Raw genomic sequence first — 14,183 nt, 5'->3', positions numbered from 1 at the left:
CCAGTCTCAAGCAACCAACAAACCTGATGTCACTGAACATGAAATTGGGAAGAGACATACAGAACCACACCATCATATAGTATTTCCACCATACAGATACAAATAGGGGTAAATAACCTCAAGAACACAGGTAATGGCAAAATGATTAAGAAGTGATGAGCTTTGAGTATTTATGACCTTCTTTTACAAATATAATGAATTCCATTTTAAGTTTAGATGATTTAATCAGCAACGATTGTGTTTCAAAATCAGCTCACATGATTCCTAAATGTTTAATAGTCAGCTCTTGAAACAGCTCCACCACACCACTGCCCGTCACCTACAAGTTCCACATCAAGCTCTGCTGAGATACCTGCCCAGGGCGGAAGGGAATTTCTGGAGCGCAATGCCTAGGACTAGGATTCAGCATTTACATGCCAATGTGGTTGTACGAGTTGTTAAGGGCATCTTTTACAGAGGTTGGTAAATAGCTAACTCAGACACTTCCTCAGGACCAACTTTCACAAATATCCCATTCAGCAACTAATGTGTCCTCCAGGACCCTCCTTCATCTCCAGCCACTGTCTGTTTCTGCTGCATCACTTGTTAAGTAATTTTATTATCACCACTGGCAATATCCAATTCCATACATACATCCTCCCTCCAAGGAATTTTGCAATACCTCATAACTGATAGTCTACACTCTGTGCTGGCATTGGGCCATATTATGCATTTCGTCCCTTTTGAGAAACTCTGAACTAAAAATTTTTCTAAGCTCTCTTCAAGTGCTGAGAACCCAAGCTAGAGCCTGGGAGTGAGAGGAGATATGGAGAAGTTGGAAGACTCCCTGGTGGGAACACGAGATTATGGCATTAAATGACTTTGGCACACAGAAACTCTGGAGAATAACAGATTGTTGTTGTTTTAAGCCACTAAGTGTTGAGGTGTTTTGTTATATAGTATGAGATATCTAATACACAGGTATTTTCTAGTCATGATAGAGGATAGCCAATTTTCTTAAAGGGAGAGATATCAAGCTTCCATTTTACATAAATAAGTTTAAGTTCTTAAAAAGGAGAGTCAATTTAAAGAAACACTAAATAAATATATGGGTGGTACTCAAATATGGCAAAAATACAGTAACGAAATGTTTGTAGCTGGACGAACACTTCCCTGATTCAATGATTTTCAAGCATTCTTTACCTATAGCAGCTGCAATTCGTAGGATATAGGTTAACGACTATAACAAAGACGCAAGACAACAGTTTAAAGGAGGTGAAACAAGATGAAAGTTTAATTTTCTTCCACTTAATGGCTCCATGTAAGCAATCCAGGACCGGCCAGGTAGTTCAATGGTGTCAAAGACCTAGACTCCTTCCATATTGTTGCTATTCCTTCCTTAGTGTGCAGTCCTCCCCATCTCTACATCCCACTCCAATCAGTAGGAAAAGGAAAATATTCAGGAGGAAAACTCGTCCCCTGTCTTTAAGAGGAAGTTGCGTGCACCAATTCTGCTCAAATCTCATTGGTGAGAACTTGGGCACATGGCCACCCTCAGTTACAAGGGAGCCTGGGAAATGTAGTTTTTATTTTGGATAGCCATGTGGCTGAATAGAATTCTACCACTATGGAAGAAGGGAGAACAGATATTGGGGGACATCTGGGTGCTTCTGAAATATAAACTTTTTCTCAAATATGGTCAGGTATGGATTGATGTATCAAACGAGATGGCAATGAGAACTATACTACCAAGCGCTTCAACACATCTGGATGCCTTTTCTCCTGACAGGTAAGGTATTGCCTAATGGTGCATACCATTTAAGGGAGTCACACGGAATCCCCCAAAGTTCATCCATCAGCCCCAGGTTATAAGAAGACTTGCTTTACAGTAACAAGTCATCTCTGACCATGTGCCCTGCCTGGTAAGCTGGTTGTTTGGATTAGAAGATACCCTGCTTGTCAAGCACACAACTCAATGCCTGACACAAAGATGACACTTCATAAAGAAAGAAAGACATTCCTGGCAGAATCACAGCATGTCTTAGTCCCAGACAGAGGGACATGTGACTAGGCATAAAATGATCCAGGTTCCATTTCACACACACCCCCTATGGAACCTAAATCACCCTCTCTCCATCTCACTTTGCCCTGGGTTTGTCTCTTCTCTGTCTCTCTCTTTCTTTGCTTTCATCTCCCTGGCCATCTCCATTTCTGACTTTTTGTCCATTTGGGTTGCTGCTGATACTGACCCTGATATCAGTTTCCCCACATTAAACCCAGTATATATGGGGTTAAAACCAAAACACTCATTCCCTGCTTACTCTCTGGCTTCCTGGCTCCAGAATCCACTATCCTCCATGGAGACAGACACCACCAAGGACAAGCACCTGGATTCATTATCTCCTCCCCACGAAGAGATACAGGCTGGTGAGAAAGCTGCTGACCAGCAAGGCCACAGGCTTCCTCCTCTCTGCAAGTAGTCTCAAGGCCAAAGACAGGCTGGTGGGAAAGCTCCAACCAGCAAGGCCATATGCTCCCCCTCCTCTACCTAAAACCCTAAATAAAAACCCTTCCTTTTAACTTTTTGGGGAGTTTGGGAATTCAGAAGTAGCTACCCTCTCTCCTTGCTCAGCTCTGTGCAAAAATAAAATTCCTACTTTCTTCCACTACGCCCAGTGTCAGAGATTGGCTTGCTGCACATCACGTAAGTGAACTCACTTCAGGTCTGGTAACACTGCCTCAGAGTCAATGGTTTTTCAGTTGAGAGAGAGAGGGCTGTGTGGGTTCCTCTTATTTCTTCTTCTTTGGCCATATGTCTCTTTCTCAGTCTCTAGCTCTGTTTCACTGAAACTATTTTTCTGTTTTATTTCCTTCTGATGGTATCTCCCTCTCTCTGTTTCTTAATTTCCTTTTGTCTCTGTGTCTTCGTTGGTATCTAACTTTGGCTCAATCTCTGTCTCTCTCTCTTTTTCTCTCTCTGCTCTATTTTGATCTCATTCTGGTTTTGTTTCTCTGCACTTCTCTTTTCTCTTTGTTTCTCTCCTTCTTGATCTCTATCTCCATCACACAATATCTGGCATAATCTGCCTCTCTTTGTGTTTCTCTGTCTTGGGTTCTCACAATTATTTTTCCTTTTTAACTTACTTCCATCTTTTAGTTCAAGTGCCTCCACTTCTAGCTTCTTGCCTAGAGTGGGATGGTGAGAAGGACTGTACTAAGGATGCCTTCTCTCTCCTTTTCTGTCTGAATGGGAAAACAAAACTCACAACCATCACCATCACAGATAACTAAGAGATTAGCCCTGAATGAGTGTCTAGGGGGGTGGGTCAGAATGGAAGGGAGAGGCGAAGCTGGGATAGTTGAAGGAAGCGCCCCAGAGCTGACTTTTACCCCATGAAAGACATCCTAGCAACAGATCCAAGATCCAAGATCCAGAAGGTGGTGCTGTGTAAGTCTTTCAGTTTTCCAAGAATTGTTACTGCTTTTGGACATAGGACACCTCAGCCCAGCCAGCTAAGCCTTTTTCTAAAAGCTGCTGGTTTCCCAAGAGATTCAATTGCTAACTCTGAGAATCTGGATACGTGAGAATGGCATTGGATTTTCTTTCATAATATGTATAAGTAGATTATAACACCTGGGAATTTAGTTTCCGGAAAGTAAATAAGATTTACAAATATTTGGTACAAAAAGAGTTGAAAACTATTTATTTAGATGATTACAGGGACTAATCACTAGGCTGTGTTTAGAGATGGTCTCTCCCTCTAGAAATTAGGGCTCAAGGGTAGTCTCTACTTCGTGGACTTTGAAAACAAAAGTGCATACATACACACACACACACACACACACACACACACACACAGAGTTTTGTTAAACCAATAAAAGTAATCTTTGATTATTACTACTTAATACCACCTTGAGCATAAACAAGGCAACTTGTTAAATAAAACTCTTTTGATTAAGTTATTTCTCTTGCTATTCTAAATCTTCATCTTACTGTTTTATTTTTAAAAGTGATTATTTATGATCTGGCAAAGATAATGGAGTCATTCCTGTTCTCTAGCAAGACTTTCTGAAACTTTATGATTATCCCATTTGGCTGATGGGGAGATTGAGGCCAAGAAGGTTAAGTGACTCTCCCAATGAAGAAAAAATGGAGCTGGAATTTGAATCCGGATTGTCTGATTCCTAGACTCCATAGCCTAAAAATGATGTTCAACTGACACACCACCAAGACAAGTTGAACTAGAGGTTGAACTGAGGGTGAATAACTAAGGGGATTGGAAATATGAAGAAATGGGAAAGGCCTCAGTAGATTTTCCTAAATTAATTCAACCCACCTTTATTCAGGTGCAAGATTAGGGGATATATGATCACCCCACCAGATAAAGTAATCTCTTCCCTGATAGCATCTATACCCGCAAAACTTCAATCCTAGGGTGTTCAGGTTTCCACACAGCTGATTTCCCCGAACATATTTAGGCAGGATCTGGGGCTCTAGACACAGCCCCTCGACCTGGCATCATGGAGCTGGGAAGAGCCTTCACCATCTTTCTGGCACTCTGCTTGTCTTGCCTGCTCCTCCTCATCGCCTGGAAACGGATCAACAAGGGAGGGAAGCTACCCCCAGGTCCCACACCGATACCTTTCCTGGGGAACCTGTTGCAAGTCCGTACTGATTCCACCTTTCAGTCTTTCATGAAGGTGAGTCTGCCCTGCTTCTCTGATAGACCTGTAGTAACTAATCCTATAGACAGATACATGTAAAACCTTCTGACTTCTAAAACACGGACTCTTAGAAAACTGATTTTATGAACCTTAGAATTCTGAAATTCCAGAATCTTAAACTCTTGGAAACACAGACTCCTAGCACATTGGAACTTAAGACTCTCACAATCTCAGGACTTTGGAATGAGAGTAACTTCTATCCTTAAACACAAGAACACTTGCAGTCAGATTGTCTTAGAACTTTGAGACTCAGAATCATGAAATCATAGGATTGTAGAAATTTAGCATTTCAGAGAGAGAAGCACAGATCTTGGAGTTCATCTCATCCAGGTCCATCATTTTACAGATTAGCAAAGTAAGGCTTGTGGAGGTTTGGGGCATCTTGCCCAGGATCACAAAATCTCTGTGCCTTTTTCTTAATAGCTTTTCGAACACTATGACTCACCTTTATGTTTTTCCCACATTTATATCTCCTTGAGATCTTCACTTCCTAAAAATTCATGATTGGTCTGTACTTGGTCCTCCAATAATCCCCCTCTTCTTGTGTCTTCCCTCACTCCCAGCTCAGGGAGAAATATGGCCCAGTCTTCACCGTGTACATGGGTCCCCGGCCAGTAGTTGTTTTATGTGGACATGAAGCAGTGAAGGAGGCTCTGGTAGACCAAGCAGACAATTTCAGTGGCCGTGGAGAATTGGCTACAATAGAGAGAAACTTCCAAGGTCATGGTAGGTAACAAAAATAATAAAAACAAAATGATTATAATGCACTTCCTATGTCCCAGCTTCTTTGATAAGTATGCTAAAAGAATTATTGCATTGCATCCTCTGAGAACACTATTAATATTATAATAATTTTGAAAGTGAGGAAGCTGAAGGCAAGAAAAGTTGGGTAATATCACACAGTAAGTGGTAGAACCATTTGATTTTGAACCCAAACCATCTGACTCGAGAGTGCCTGCTGCAATACACGTGTTCTAATTTTTAATGGATCAAGTACCATCTTCGTGTATGCACTGAAGCTCTTGTGGCCAACCTGGCTTCTTATTTCCTACACATACACACACACAACCCATAGGTCTCTGCCTCCTCTATTTAGGTAGATACCTTTCTATTGTTGCCCATACATCTACCTCTAATTGGCCACACAACTTCAATTCCAGGCAGCCTCACACCATTCCTTCCATATTTCCATCCATCCATCTATCCCTAAACCTTTTATTCTGTTCATCTTCTTTTCCATTGATGCATACATCCACCACAAACTCCATTCACTAATTAGTCTTTCTATACAAATGTTTTCCCATCCAACTTATCTATACATTTATCAATTAACTTTCCATATACCCGTCTATCCGTCCTTCCATCCATCCAATCATTAACCCTTCCATCATTCATCTGTCTGTTAATCTTTCCATCCATCCTTCCTTCCAACCGTTTATAAATCCATCTCAAACCATCTATTAACCCTTCCGCCATCAATTAAAGTCATCCATCCATTTGTCAGTCATTCCAGTCACAAACCCTCCCTTCCATTCTTGAATCCACCCAAATTCATTTCATTAAATTTCCAGGCATTAACTCACCAATCCATGTAAATTTGGTAATTTCTAAATATTTTTTACTACATGGAAACTCCTTTTGTGTACGCATATTGATGTATAGGTGTGAGCTTCTGTGTAGATGTAAGTGTATGTCTACAGAATCCAAGTATTATATAGAAAATTGAACTAATCTCCCTATTCCAGAGTACCGTACATGGAATTCTATCTATTCCAATGCGTCCATCCAGTCTTATCAGTGCAGGTCTCGTTCCTGTAAGAAACTCTCCTTGATCTCCCCTGATCACTTCTAGACTGATTCCCTTTCTTCCACCTCAGCCAGGACTGTTTTTGAGGGTCCTGTAGGAAGGGAACCTTAGTCTCCCCATCAAACCTGGAAGGTTGGGAGGGGCTTTCCTGATTGCAGAGTCTAGGGCTTTCATAATATATCCTCATCCTTGTCCAGCACAGAGTTGGGCACAGGAAGGGGAGGGGAGCAGGATCCTGACTCTGATATTTTGGCAGGTCTAGCTATGGCTAATGGAGAACGATGGAGGATTCTGCGACGCTTCTCCCTGACCATCCTTCGGGACTTTGGGATGGGAAAGCGGAACATTGAGGAACGGATCCAGGAGGAGGCTGGCTTCCTACTGAAGGAATTACTGAAGACCAAGGGTATGTGAGTGTCCCAATGGGGAGGGCTACAAGGTGACTCAGTGGTTGTAAAGAGTTCACTTAGGAGAAGATGGGCCTTGGTGGGAGAAAACTCTGGAATGGAAGAGGATGAAAAAGATGAAGGATTTACTGAGATTTCCAGCCAGGTTCCAACTAAAAAGTTAGCATGAAGGACCCTTGGAGACCACTTGTCCAGAAACTTCAGTCAGTGGATCTCAGGGAGTTTGTGAGCTCCTGATATCATATGCAGACTTTGGCAATATGAGAGTTTATGACTTTTTCTGGTGATAGAATCAAATTTTATTACACACACACACATACACATATTGTGGTAAAAACCACATAACATAAAATTTTACCATGTTAACCATTTCAGTAGTGTTAAGTATATTCACATTGTTGTAAAAAGATGAAATTTTTCATTTAGCAAATCTGAAACTCTATATCCACTTCATTATATTTTTAAAGGAATCCAGGCCCTGCCCAAAAATAAAGTCTGGATCCACTGCGGCCAAAAGATTAAAAAGACAGAGAGGCTGAAAAATACAGAGATGAATGGATAGATAGAAATAAAGATAAATTTCTCTAAATCAGAGATTCCTCACTTGGGCTTCATGCGTGCTAAACAATCTACATAAGGGCTTTGTCCATGCACCCCCATAAATTATTTGCAACTTTGTATATTTATGAATATATGCATTATTCTGGAGAAATTGTCACCAAATCAAGTGACTTGACCAGCATCCTGTTTTGCAGATGGTGCAGCTTAGGCCATGGGAAGGAGTTTCTTACCAGCCCAAATGGAATCGTTGGTAGAAACAGACAGAATCCAGCTGTCCTTGTTTTTATGTGTCCCTTACCACTACTTCTTTCCAAAATCTGTGACTCTCCAGCACAAATACAAATAGATACTAATAACAAAAGCTACTGATTGAGCTCCACCAGCGTTTCTTGAGTGCTTACTACATGCCATGCACTGTGCTGAGCATTTTACATGGATAATGATATTGAATCCCCGTGAACCTGTAAAATGGATACTAAACCAACTCGTAAATTGGGAAATCTAGATTCAAAATACAAAAATGAAGTAACTCACATGTTATTAAGCAGTCAAGTCATCACTGATATCCACAACTGAATGATTCCCCATCCCATGCACCTAATCATTGCCTCCAACGTAAACAATTTCTATCACCCAGGTGCCCCCATCGACCCCACTTTCTTCCTGAGCCGTACTGTCTCCAATGTCATCAGTGCCATCGTTTTTGGAAGCCGCTTCGACTATGAGGACAAGCAGTTCCAGAAGCTGATGCAGATGATCAATGAGAGTTTCACTGAGATGAGCACACCTTGGGCACAGGTGCCCACCAGTCACTTCTCTACCCACTCCCAACCTCAGTTAATTAAGCACCCACCTGTACCTCACTTAATCCTCCCCACATCCCTGGGAGGCAAGTATCAATATATCCTGAGTGTCCAAGAAGCAAATGGCCTCAACCAGTTCTAAGACCCAGTGCTGGATAGACTCTAGCTATCTGACTCCAGGCTCAGCCCATGCTGGCCCCTGGTGCCCATCACTGACTGACCCCTTTGCCTATTCCCCACAGCTATATGACATGTATTCAGCAATTATGCAATATTTGCCAGGAAGACACAATCACATCTACTACTTGATAGAAGAGCTCAAGGACTTCATTGCCTCTAGAGTCAAGATTAACGAAGCATCCCTTGACCCCCAAAACCCTCGGGACTTCATTGATTGCTTCCTCATCAAGATGCACCAGGTACCTCTTCCTCTTCCACCAACACTTTTCTCTTATCTCCTCAATCTTTAGTGCCTACAACTTTAACCTCATCTGTAAATATGTTGGAGATAAAAGTGCAAGCATTGTTTCACATGGTTCGCTTTTATTTATAGATGAGATATGAACACCCTAAAGGCACCAACTCTTATACTTTTAAAATAAACTTTCAATGTAAACATTTGAGGAACATGGAAACAAAATCTTACACCTTTCTAATCATAGATGCCAGAGACTTACAACTGTAGAAAAGGACAGTGAATCTTTAGAGTCTTCGAGTTTGGGAAGCTTAGACATTTAGTCTTTAAACTTAAGAGTTGAGACTAAACTTAAAAGTTTATAGTCTTAGAGATACATAAATTTAGAAGCTTAATACTTCTGTATCATAGAATTTTAGAAGTTTTATGCATTTGTTATCATAAGACCTCAACAGTTGGAAGATAAAAACTGCATACCCTAATATCCTGGAACTTTCAAATCTGACAAGACAATCTCTTTCTACTCTTTTCTCCCCATAGTTCATTCCTCTCCAACCAGGCTGGTCTCCTCCTTGCTGTTTCTCTAATACACCAGGCACACTCCTGCCTCAGGACCTTCACTCTGGCTGTTTCCTCTCCCAGATACTCTCTTGGTTTATCCATCGATTGTGTTTTCACAAAGGCTTAACCTATACACAGGGAGAAAGTAAGAAGATAAAGACAGAAGAGGATGATTCTGTTTACTATCCCTCTCATTTCCAGGATAAAAGTAATCCCCACACGGAATTCAACCTCAAGAACTTGGTCCTCACCACTCTCAACCTCTTCTTTGCTGGCACAGAGACTGTGAGCTCTACATTACGCTATGGATTGCTACTGATGATGAAGTACCCTGAGGTGGAAGGTGAGTGTCCACCTGGTGACTTTCATTCTCAGCAGGAAAGAAGACATAATCTTGAAACCTCAGAACCCCATGGCCTTAGACTCTTCACACTTTAGACCCTAAGGATATGGAAGCTTGGAATCTCTGGCTTGAGAGGCGATTTTATTTAATTATCTTCTTGGTACTTGTATTAGTTTCTTATGCCTGCTGTAATAAATTACCAGAAACTTAGTAGCTTAAAACAACATAAATCTATTACCTTATAATTCTGGAGTTTTGAAGTTCAAATAGGCTTTCACTGGGTCAAACCATGGTGGAATCTGATTCCTTTCCTTTCCCAGCTTCTAGAACTGTATTCCTTCAATTCCCAGGCTCATGATGTTGCTTCCACTTCAAAACCAGCAACATAGCATTTTCAAATCTCTCTTTGTTTCCATTGTCACATCTCCTTCTCTGACTCTGACCCTCCTGCCTCCCTCTTATACAGGGCCTTGTGATTATATTTACAGCCAACATGGATTATCCAGGATAATCTCCCCATCTCAAAGTCCTTAACTTAATGATTTCTGCAAAATATCTTTTGTCATGTAAGGTAACATTCACAGGTCCCAGGGATTAGGAGGCAGATATCTTTGATGGCCATTATTTAGCCAATTATAGTGCCAGAATCAAATAGAATCCATCAAATAGAATCTATCTCCAATAAATTCCAATCTGGTCTGGTTGAGTAACTCCAGTAATGAGTAGCTCATTATTTGCTTAAGGAGAATCCCCAATTTTGGTCCCTCTCCCTTCTAATGCAGTTCAAAGTGAGCCAAAGAATTTCTCCTGTTACAAAGGACGGAAGAGTTGTCCTCTACTAATCTAAATCATCAAATATTTAATGAACCTCTTCTATGTGCTAGGCACTGTCCTAGTCACTTGCGTACTGGATTTTATGTAAATTTCCCAACTCTATGAGCTTGTTAGACCATCACATCTGTTTTGAAGATGAAGTAACAGGCTCAGAAGATAAAGTCATTTGCCCCAAGGTCACTCAACCGGAAGTCGAGAGAGGGGTAATTGTACCAATAGTGCTGTTAATCACTGTCACATAATTGCTGTCATTTGCTCCATTCCTGTCCTCATCAACTGTTGTGTCTCTTTTCCATCCTGTCAAAAATCTGTGTATGAAAGCCAAGCTGGCATTTGGACACTGCCCTGCTCATCAGTCTTCCATAGTTCCTCACTGCTTTCTGCTCAACAATGCTTGACCTAAGTGTTAATATTATTCCCATTTTTCTTGGTGAGGAAACAGAAATAAACTGCCAATGGTGGTGAGAGTCGGTGAGAAACAGAGCCTTGGACTGAATTCAGGTCTTGTCTGCCTCTAAAGTTTGTGACCACTGGCTCTGTTTGAATGAATTAAAGTTGAGGTCCTAAGTTGCAAAAAAATAAAATAAAATAAAGTAAAGATCAGTGTCCCAGCTGGCATTCAAAGCTCCAGGCTATGTGCCTCCCAGTGGTCTGGTGAGTATTTATTAGCCACACCACTGTGTCAGGTATACGAGTAAAGAGGCAATCCATACAAATATGGCCTACTCCCTCAGGGTACACAGGTGCTGAAGATACAAACTCATGGCTCAACCTTGGCCTTAAGAATTACCTTCTGTGTCCTTGTCTGTTATGTTTTCTCGTCTCTTCCAGCCAAGATCCATGAAGAGATTGAGCAGGTGATAGGATCACACCGGATCCCAAGTGTGGATGACCGGGTGAAGATGCCCTACACAGATGCCGTGATCCATGAGATACAGAGACTGACAGATATTGTGCCCATGGGTGTCCCCCATAATGTCATCCGGGACACTCATTTCCGAGGCTACTTTCTGCCCAAGGTGAAGTTGCACCTTCAGTGTCACTCTACCTCTTCTCCTTACACTGTACCCCTCTCTCCTCCTGGTTCCCTATGTCATACTCAAACACTGATTTCTCCTAACTGCCTCTATCTTCACCTCAGGGTACTGATGTGTTTCCCCTGCTTGGCTCGGTCCTCAAAGACCCCAAATACTTCCGCTACCCAGATGCTTTCTATCCTCAACACTTCCTGGATGACCAGGGTCACTTCAAGAAGAATGAAGCCTTTGTGCCTTTTTCCTCTGGTAGGTTTCTACAGTCTGAGTTCCCCCAAGAACATGCTGGATATGCCCTCCAACCATTGGTCTGTATTTGACCTTCGGATCTGAATAGGAAGTTGAATGCTATTTCATAGAATCACAAAATCTTAGAATCCCAGAATCATAGATTAGAACCATTGACTCTGATAACTACAAAAATAATAGCACTAAACATAGGTCAGAAAACTTTTTCTCTAAAGGACTAAATAGTAAATGTTTTAGGTTTTGCCAACCATACAGTCTCTGCCTCAACTATGCAGTCTGAACTACTCACCTCCACCATGGTAACACAAAAGAGATACAGACAATACGTAACTGAATGAGTAGGACTGTGATGCCAAAATATTTTATTTATAGACACCCAAATTTGAATTTTATTAATTTTCATGTGTCAAAAAATATTACTTTCTTTTGATTTTTTCCAACCATTTAAAAATGCTAAAAGAGTCTTAGTTTGCAGGCAGTACAAAAACAGACAGCATGGAGAATTTGTCCAATGAACAGTAGCTTGCTGATCCATGACATTTATCTTAGAATAATGGTATTTTAGGTGTAAGCCCCATTGAACCTGGAGTCAATGCAGTATTTAGGAAACAGGAAGCCACTTCATCACTTACAAATAGTGGTGCCTGTCTATAAAAATGGAAATTAATCTCTCCAAACTACTGGAAGGGTGACTCAATTATGTGCACTAAATGTGAGCTTTCTTTCTTTCTTGTTTTTTGTTTTTCTTTTGCCTCAGCAGTATCTGGCAACAATTAGGCGTTTTGTAAACATTTAAGAAGTTGAAATGAACAGTACCTTCAACTTCGTGATCCTTTAGAACCATTCCATCTTGGAATCTGATGGAATCCAAGCCATCAGAGAAATAGTTGCCATGTGTTGACCCCTTTAAGTGGCAGACCCTACCTAAGGACTAAGTATAGAAACCCACTGAGTCTTTATACTGACCCTATAAAGTGCATATTATCATGATCCCAGAGATGCTGAGGAGGCAGCTGAGGTTCAAACGGGTGGTGGGGCCAGAATTCTCCCCATGCCCACATTATCCTGTGCAAGTGTGACCCACTTTTCCTCCCTCCCCTGTGCTTACAGGAAAGCGCATCTGCCTTGGTGAGGCCTTGGCCCGCATGGAACTCTTTCTCTACTTCACCTCCATCCTTCAGAACTTCTCCCTACGCTCACTGGTGCCGCCTGCTGACATTGACATCACGCCCAAGGTCTCGGGCTTTGGCAACATCCCACCAACCTATGAGCTCTGCTTCATGGTCCGCTGAGAGCCCCCTACTGAAAGCAGAAAGGACCATCAGACAACAGAGCCCTGTTCTGTTCCCACCCTCCTCATCTCCCTAAATTCTCACAACAGCCCTAAGAAAAGACACTATTACTACTGTCATGGGACCACAGGTCAGCAGGAGTCACCTGAAAATATAGAGTTGCATCTTCTATATCCAATGGAAAACAACACCCTGTTCAAGATTTCAGCAACAATCTGGAGGATTTACTCTCATCCTCCAGATCACGGATCACCTCCACCTGAGCTTTCTGCCTCCACCAAATTCTTGCTGTAGATTCCATGTCTTTATGTTATTCCTTTGTCTTTGCCCTGATAATGACCAAAATGTGAGTCACAATCCTTTCTCCTTGATTCTCATATTCACCACTCCCAAAAAGGCAACAAAGAACTCAAAACTGCCCACTGTAGCAAGTTTATTGGGTATTGTGTGTGACGTCAATAGGGCACTGCAAACAACGTAAAATGGCCTTTTTGACTTCCTTGTTATTAGCTATCCTTTCTGCCAGCTCACCACCAAAGATTTCCCACTTGGTGGGCCATCCTTGTAATACCCCAGCCTCAACCTTCTTGCTGGCTCATTACCTCTCCCTCCCCCATCATCTCACTTGCTAAACATGGTTTTCTAGTTGTTCTTGTCTCAATTTCCAGTTCCAAATACTCCCCCATCCATTTTGAAGAATAGTTAAATCACCCACGGCTCTATTATTCCATTTCTAAACTCCGTCAACTTGCTCAGTTGATGAAAACCATCCTTCATTTTTCATTTTATTCAACCAATATTTATTGAATACCCAATATGTGCCAGCACAATCTCTAGGTACTTGGAATCCATCAATGAACAAAAGAGACAAAACTCTTGCCGTTGTGGAGCTTAAATTCTAGTGGGGGAGGTAGACAATTAAGAATAAACATCATAAATAAGTAAACAGAATATAGGAACAGCAAAGTAGGTAAATGGGATAGGGAATTCTAGGATTGGAATTTTAAATTGGGGGTCATGGGTGGTTTCACAAGGTAGTGAGGAGCAAGCTGTGCAGATATCTGGGAAGGGAGTGTTCTTGGCAGAACAATTGAAAACAGCAGAGTTGGGCCTGCCCCGTGGTCAAATGGTTAAGTCCATGCGCTCCTCTTCAGCAGCCCAGGGTTTCGCTGG

The 14,183-nt window shown here is 41.6% G+C and overlaps 1 protein-coding gene across 1 annotated transcript; it reads left to right on the top strand.

The window, feature by feature from the left end:
* The first annotated feature begins 4,500 nt into the window (after positions 1-4,500).
* Positions 4,501-13,429, top strand: CYP2G2 (cytochrome P450 family 2 subfamily G member 2). The gene is made up of 9 exons (XM_001498343.3): positions 4,501-4,680; positions 5,268-5,430; positions 6,768-6,917; positions 8,117-8,277; positions 8,525-8,701; positions 9,460-9,601; positions 11,267-11,454; positions 11,577-11,718; positions 12,829-13,429. Exons 1-9 carry the CDS (start codon positions 4,501-4,503, stop codon positions 13,008-13,010), a joined length of 1,485 nt encoding a protein of 494 aa, XP_001498393.2. The 3' UTR covers positions 13,011-13,429.
* The last annotated feature ends 754 nt before the right edge of the window (positions 13,430-14,183 follow it).

This window comes from Equus caballus, chromosome 10, assembly GCF_041296265.1.
Source record: "Equus caballus isolate H_3958 breed thoroughbred chromosome 10, TB-T2T, whole genome shotgun sequence".
NCBI classification, from domain to species: Eukaryota; Metazoa; Chordata; class Mammalia; order Perissodactyla; family Equidae; genus Equus; species Equus caballus.
Note: the sequence above shows the minus strand (reverse complement) of the source record. Positions and strands in the feature narration are given on the sequence as shown.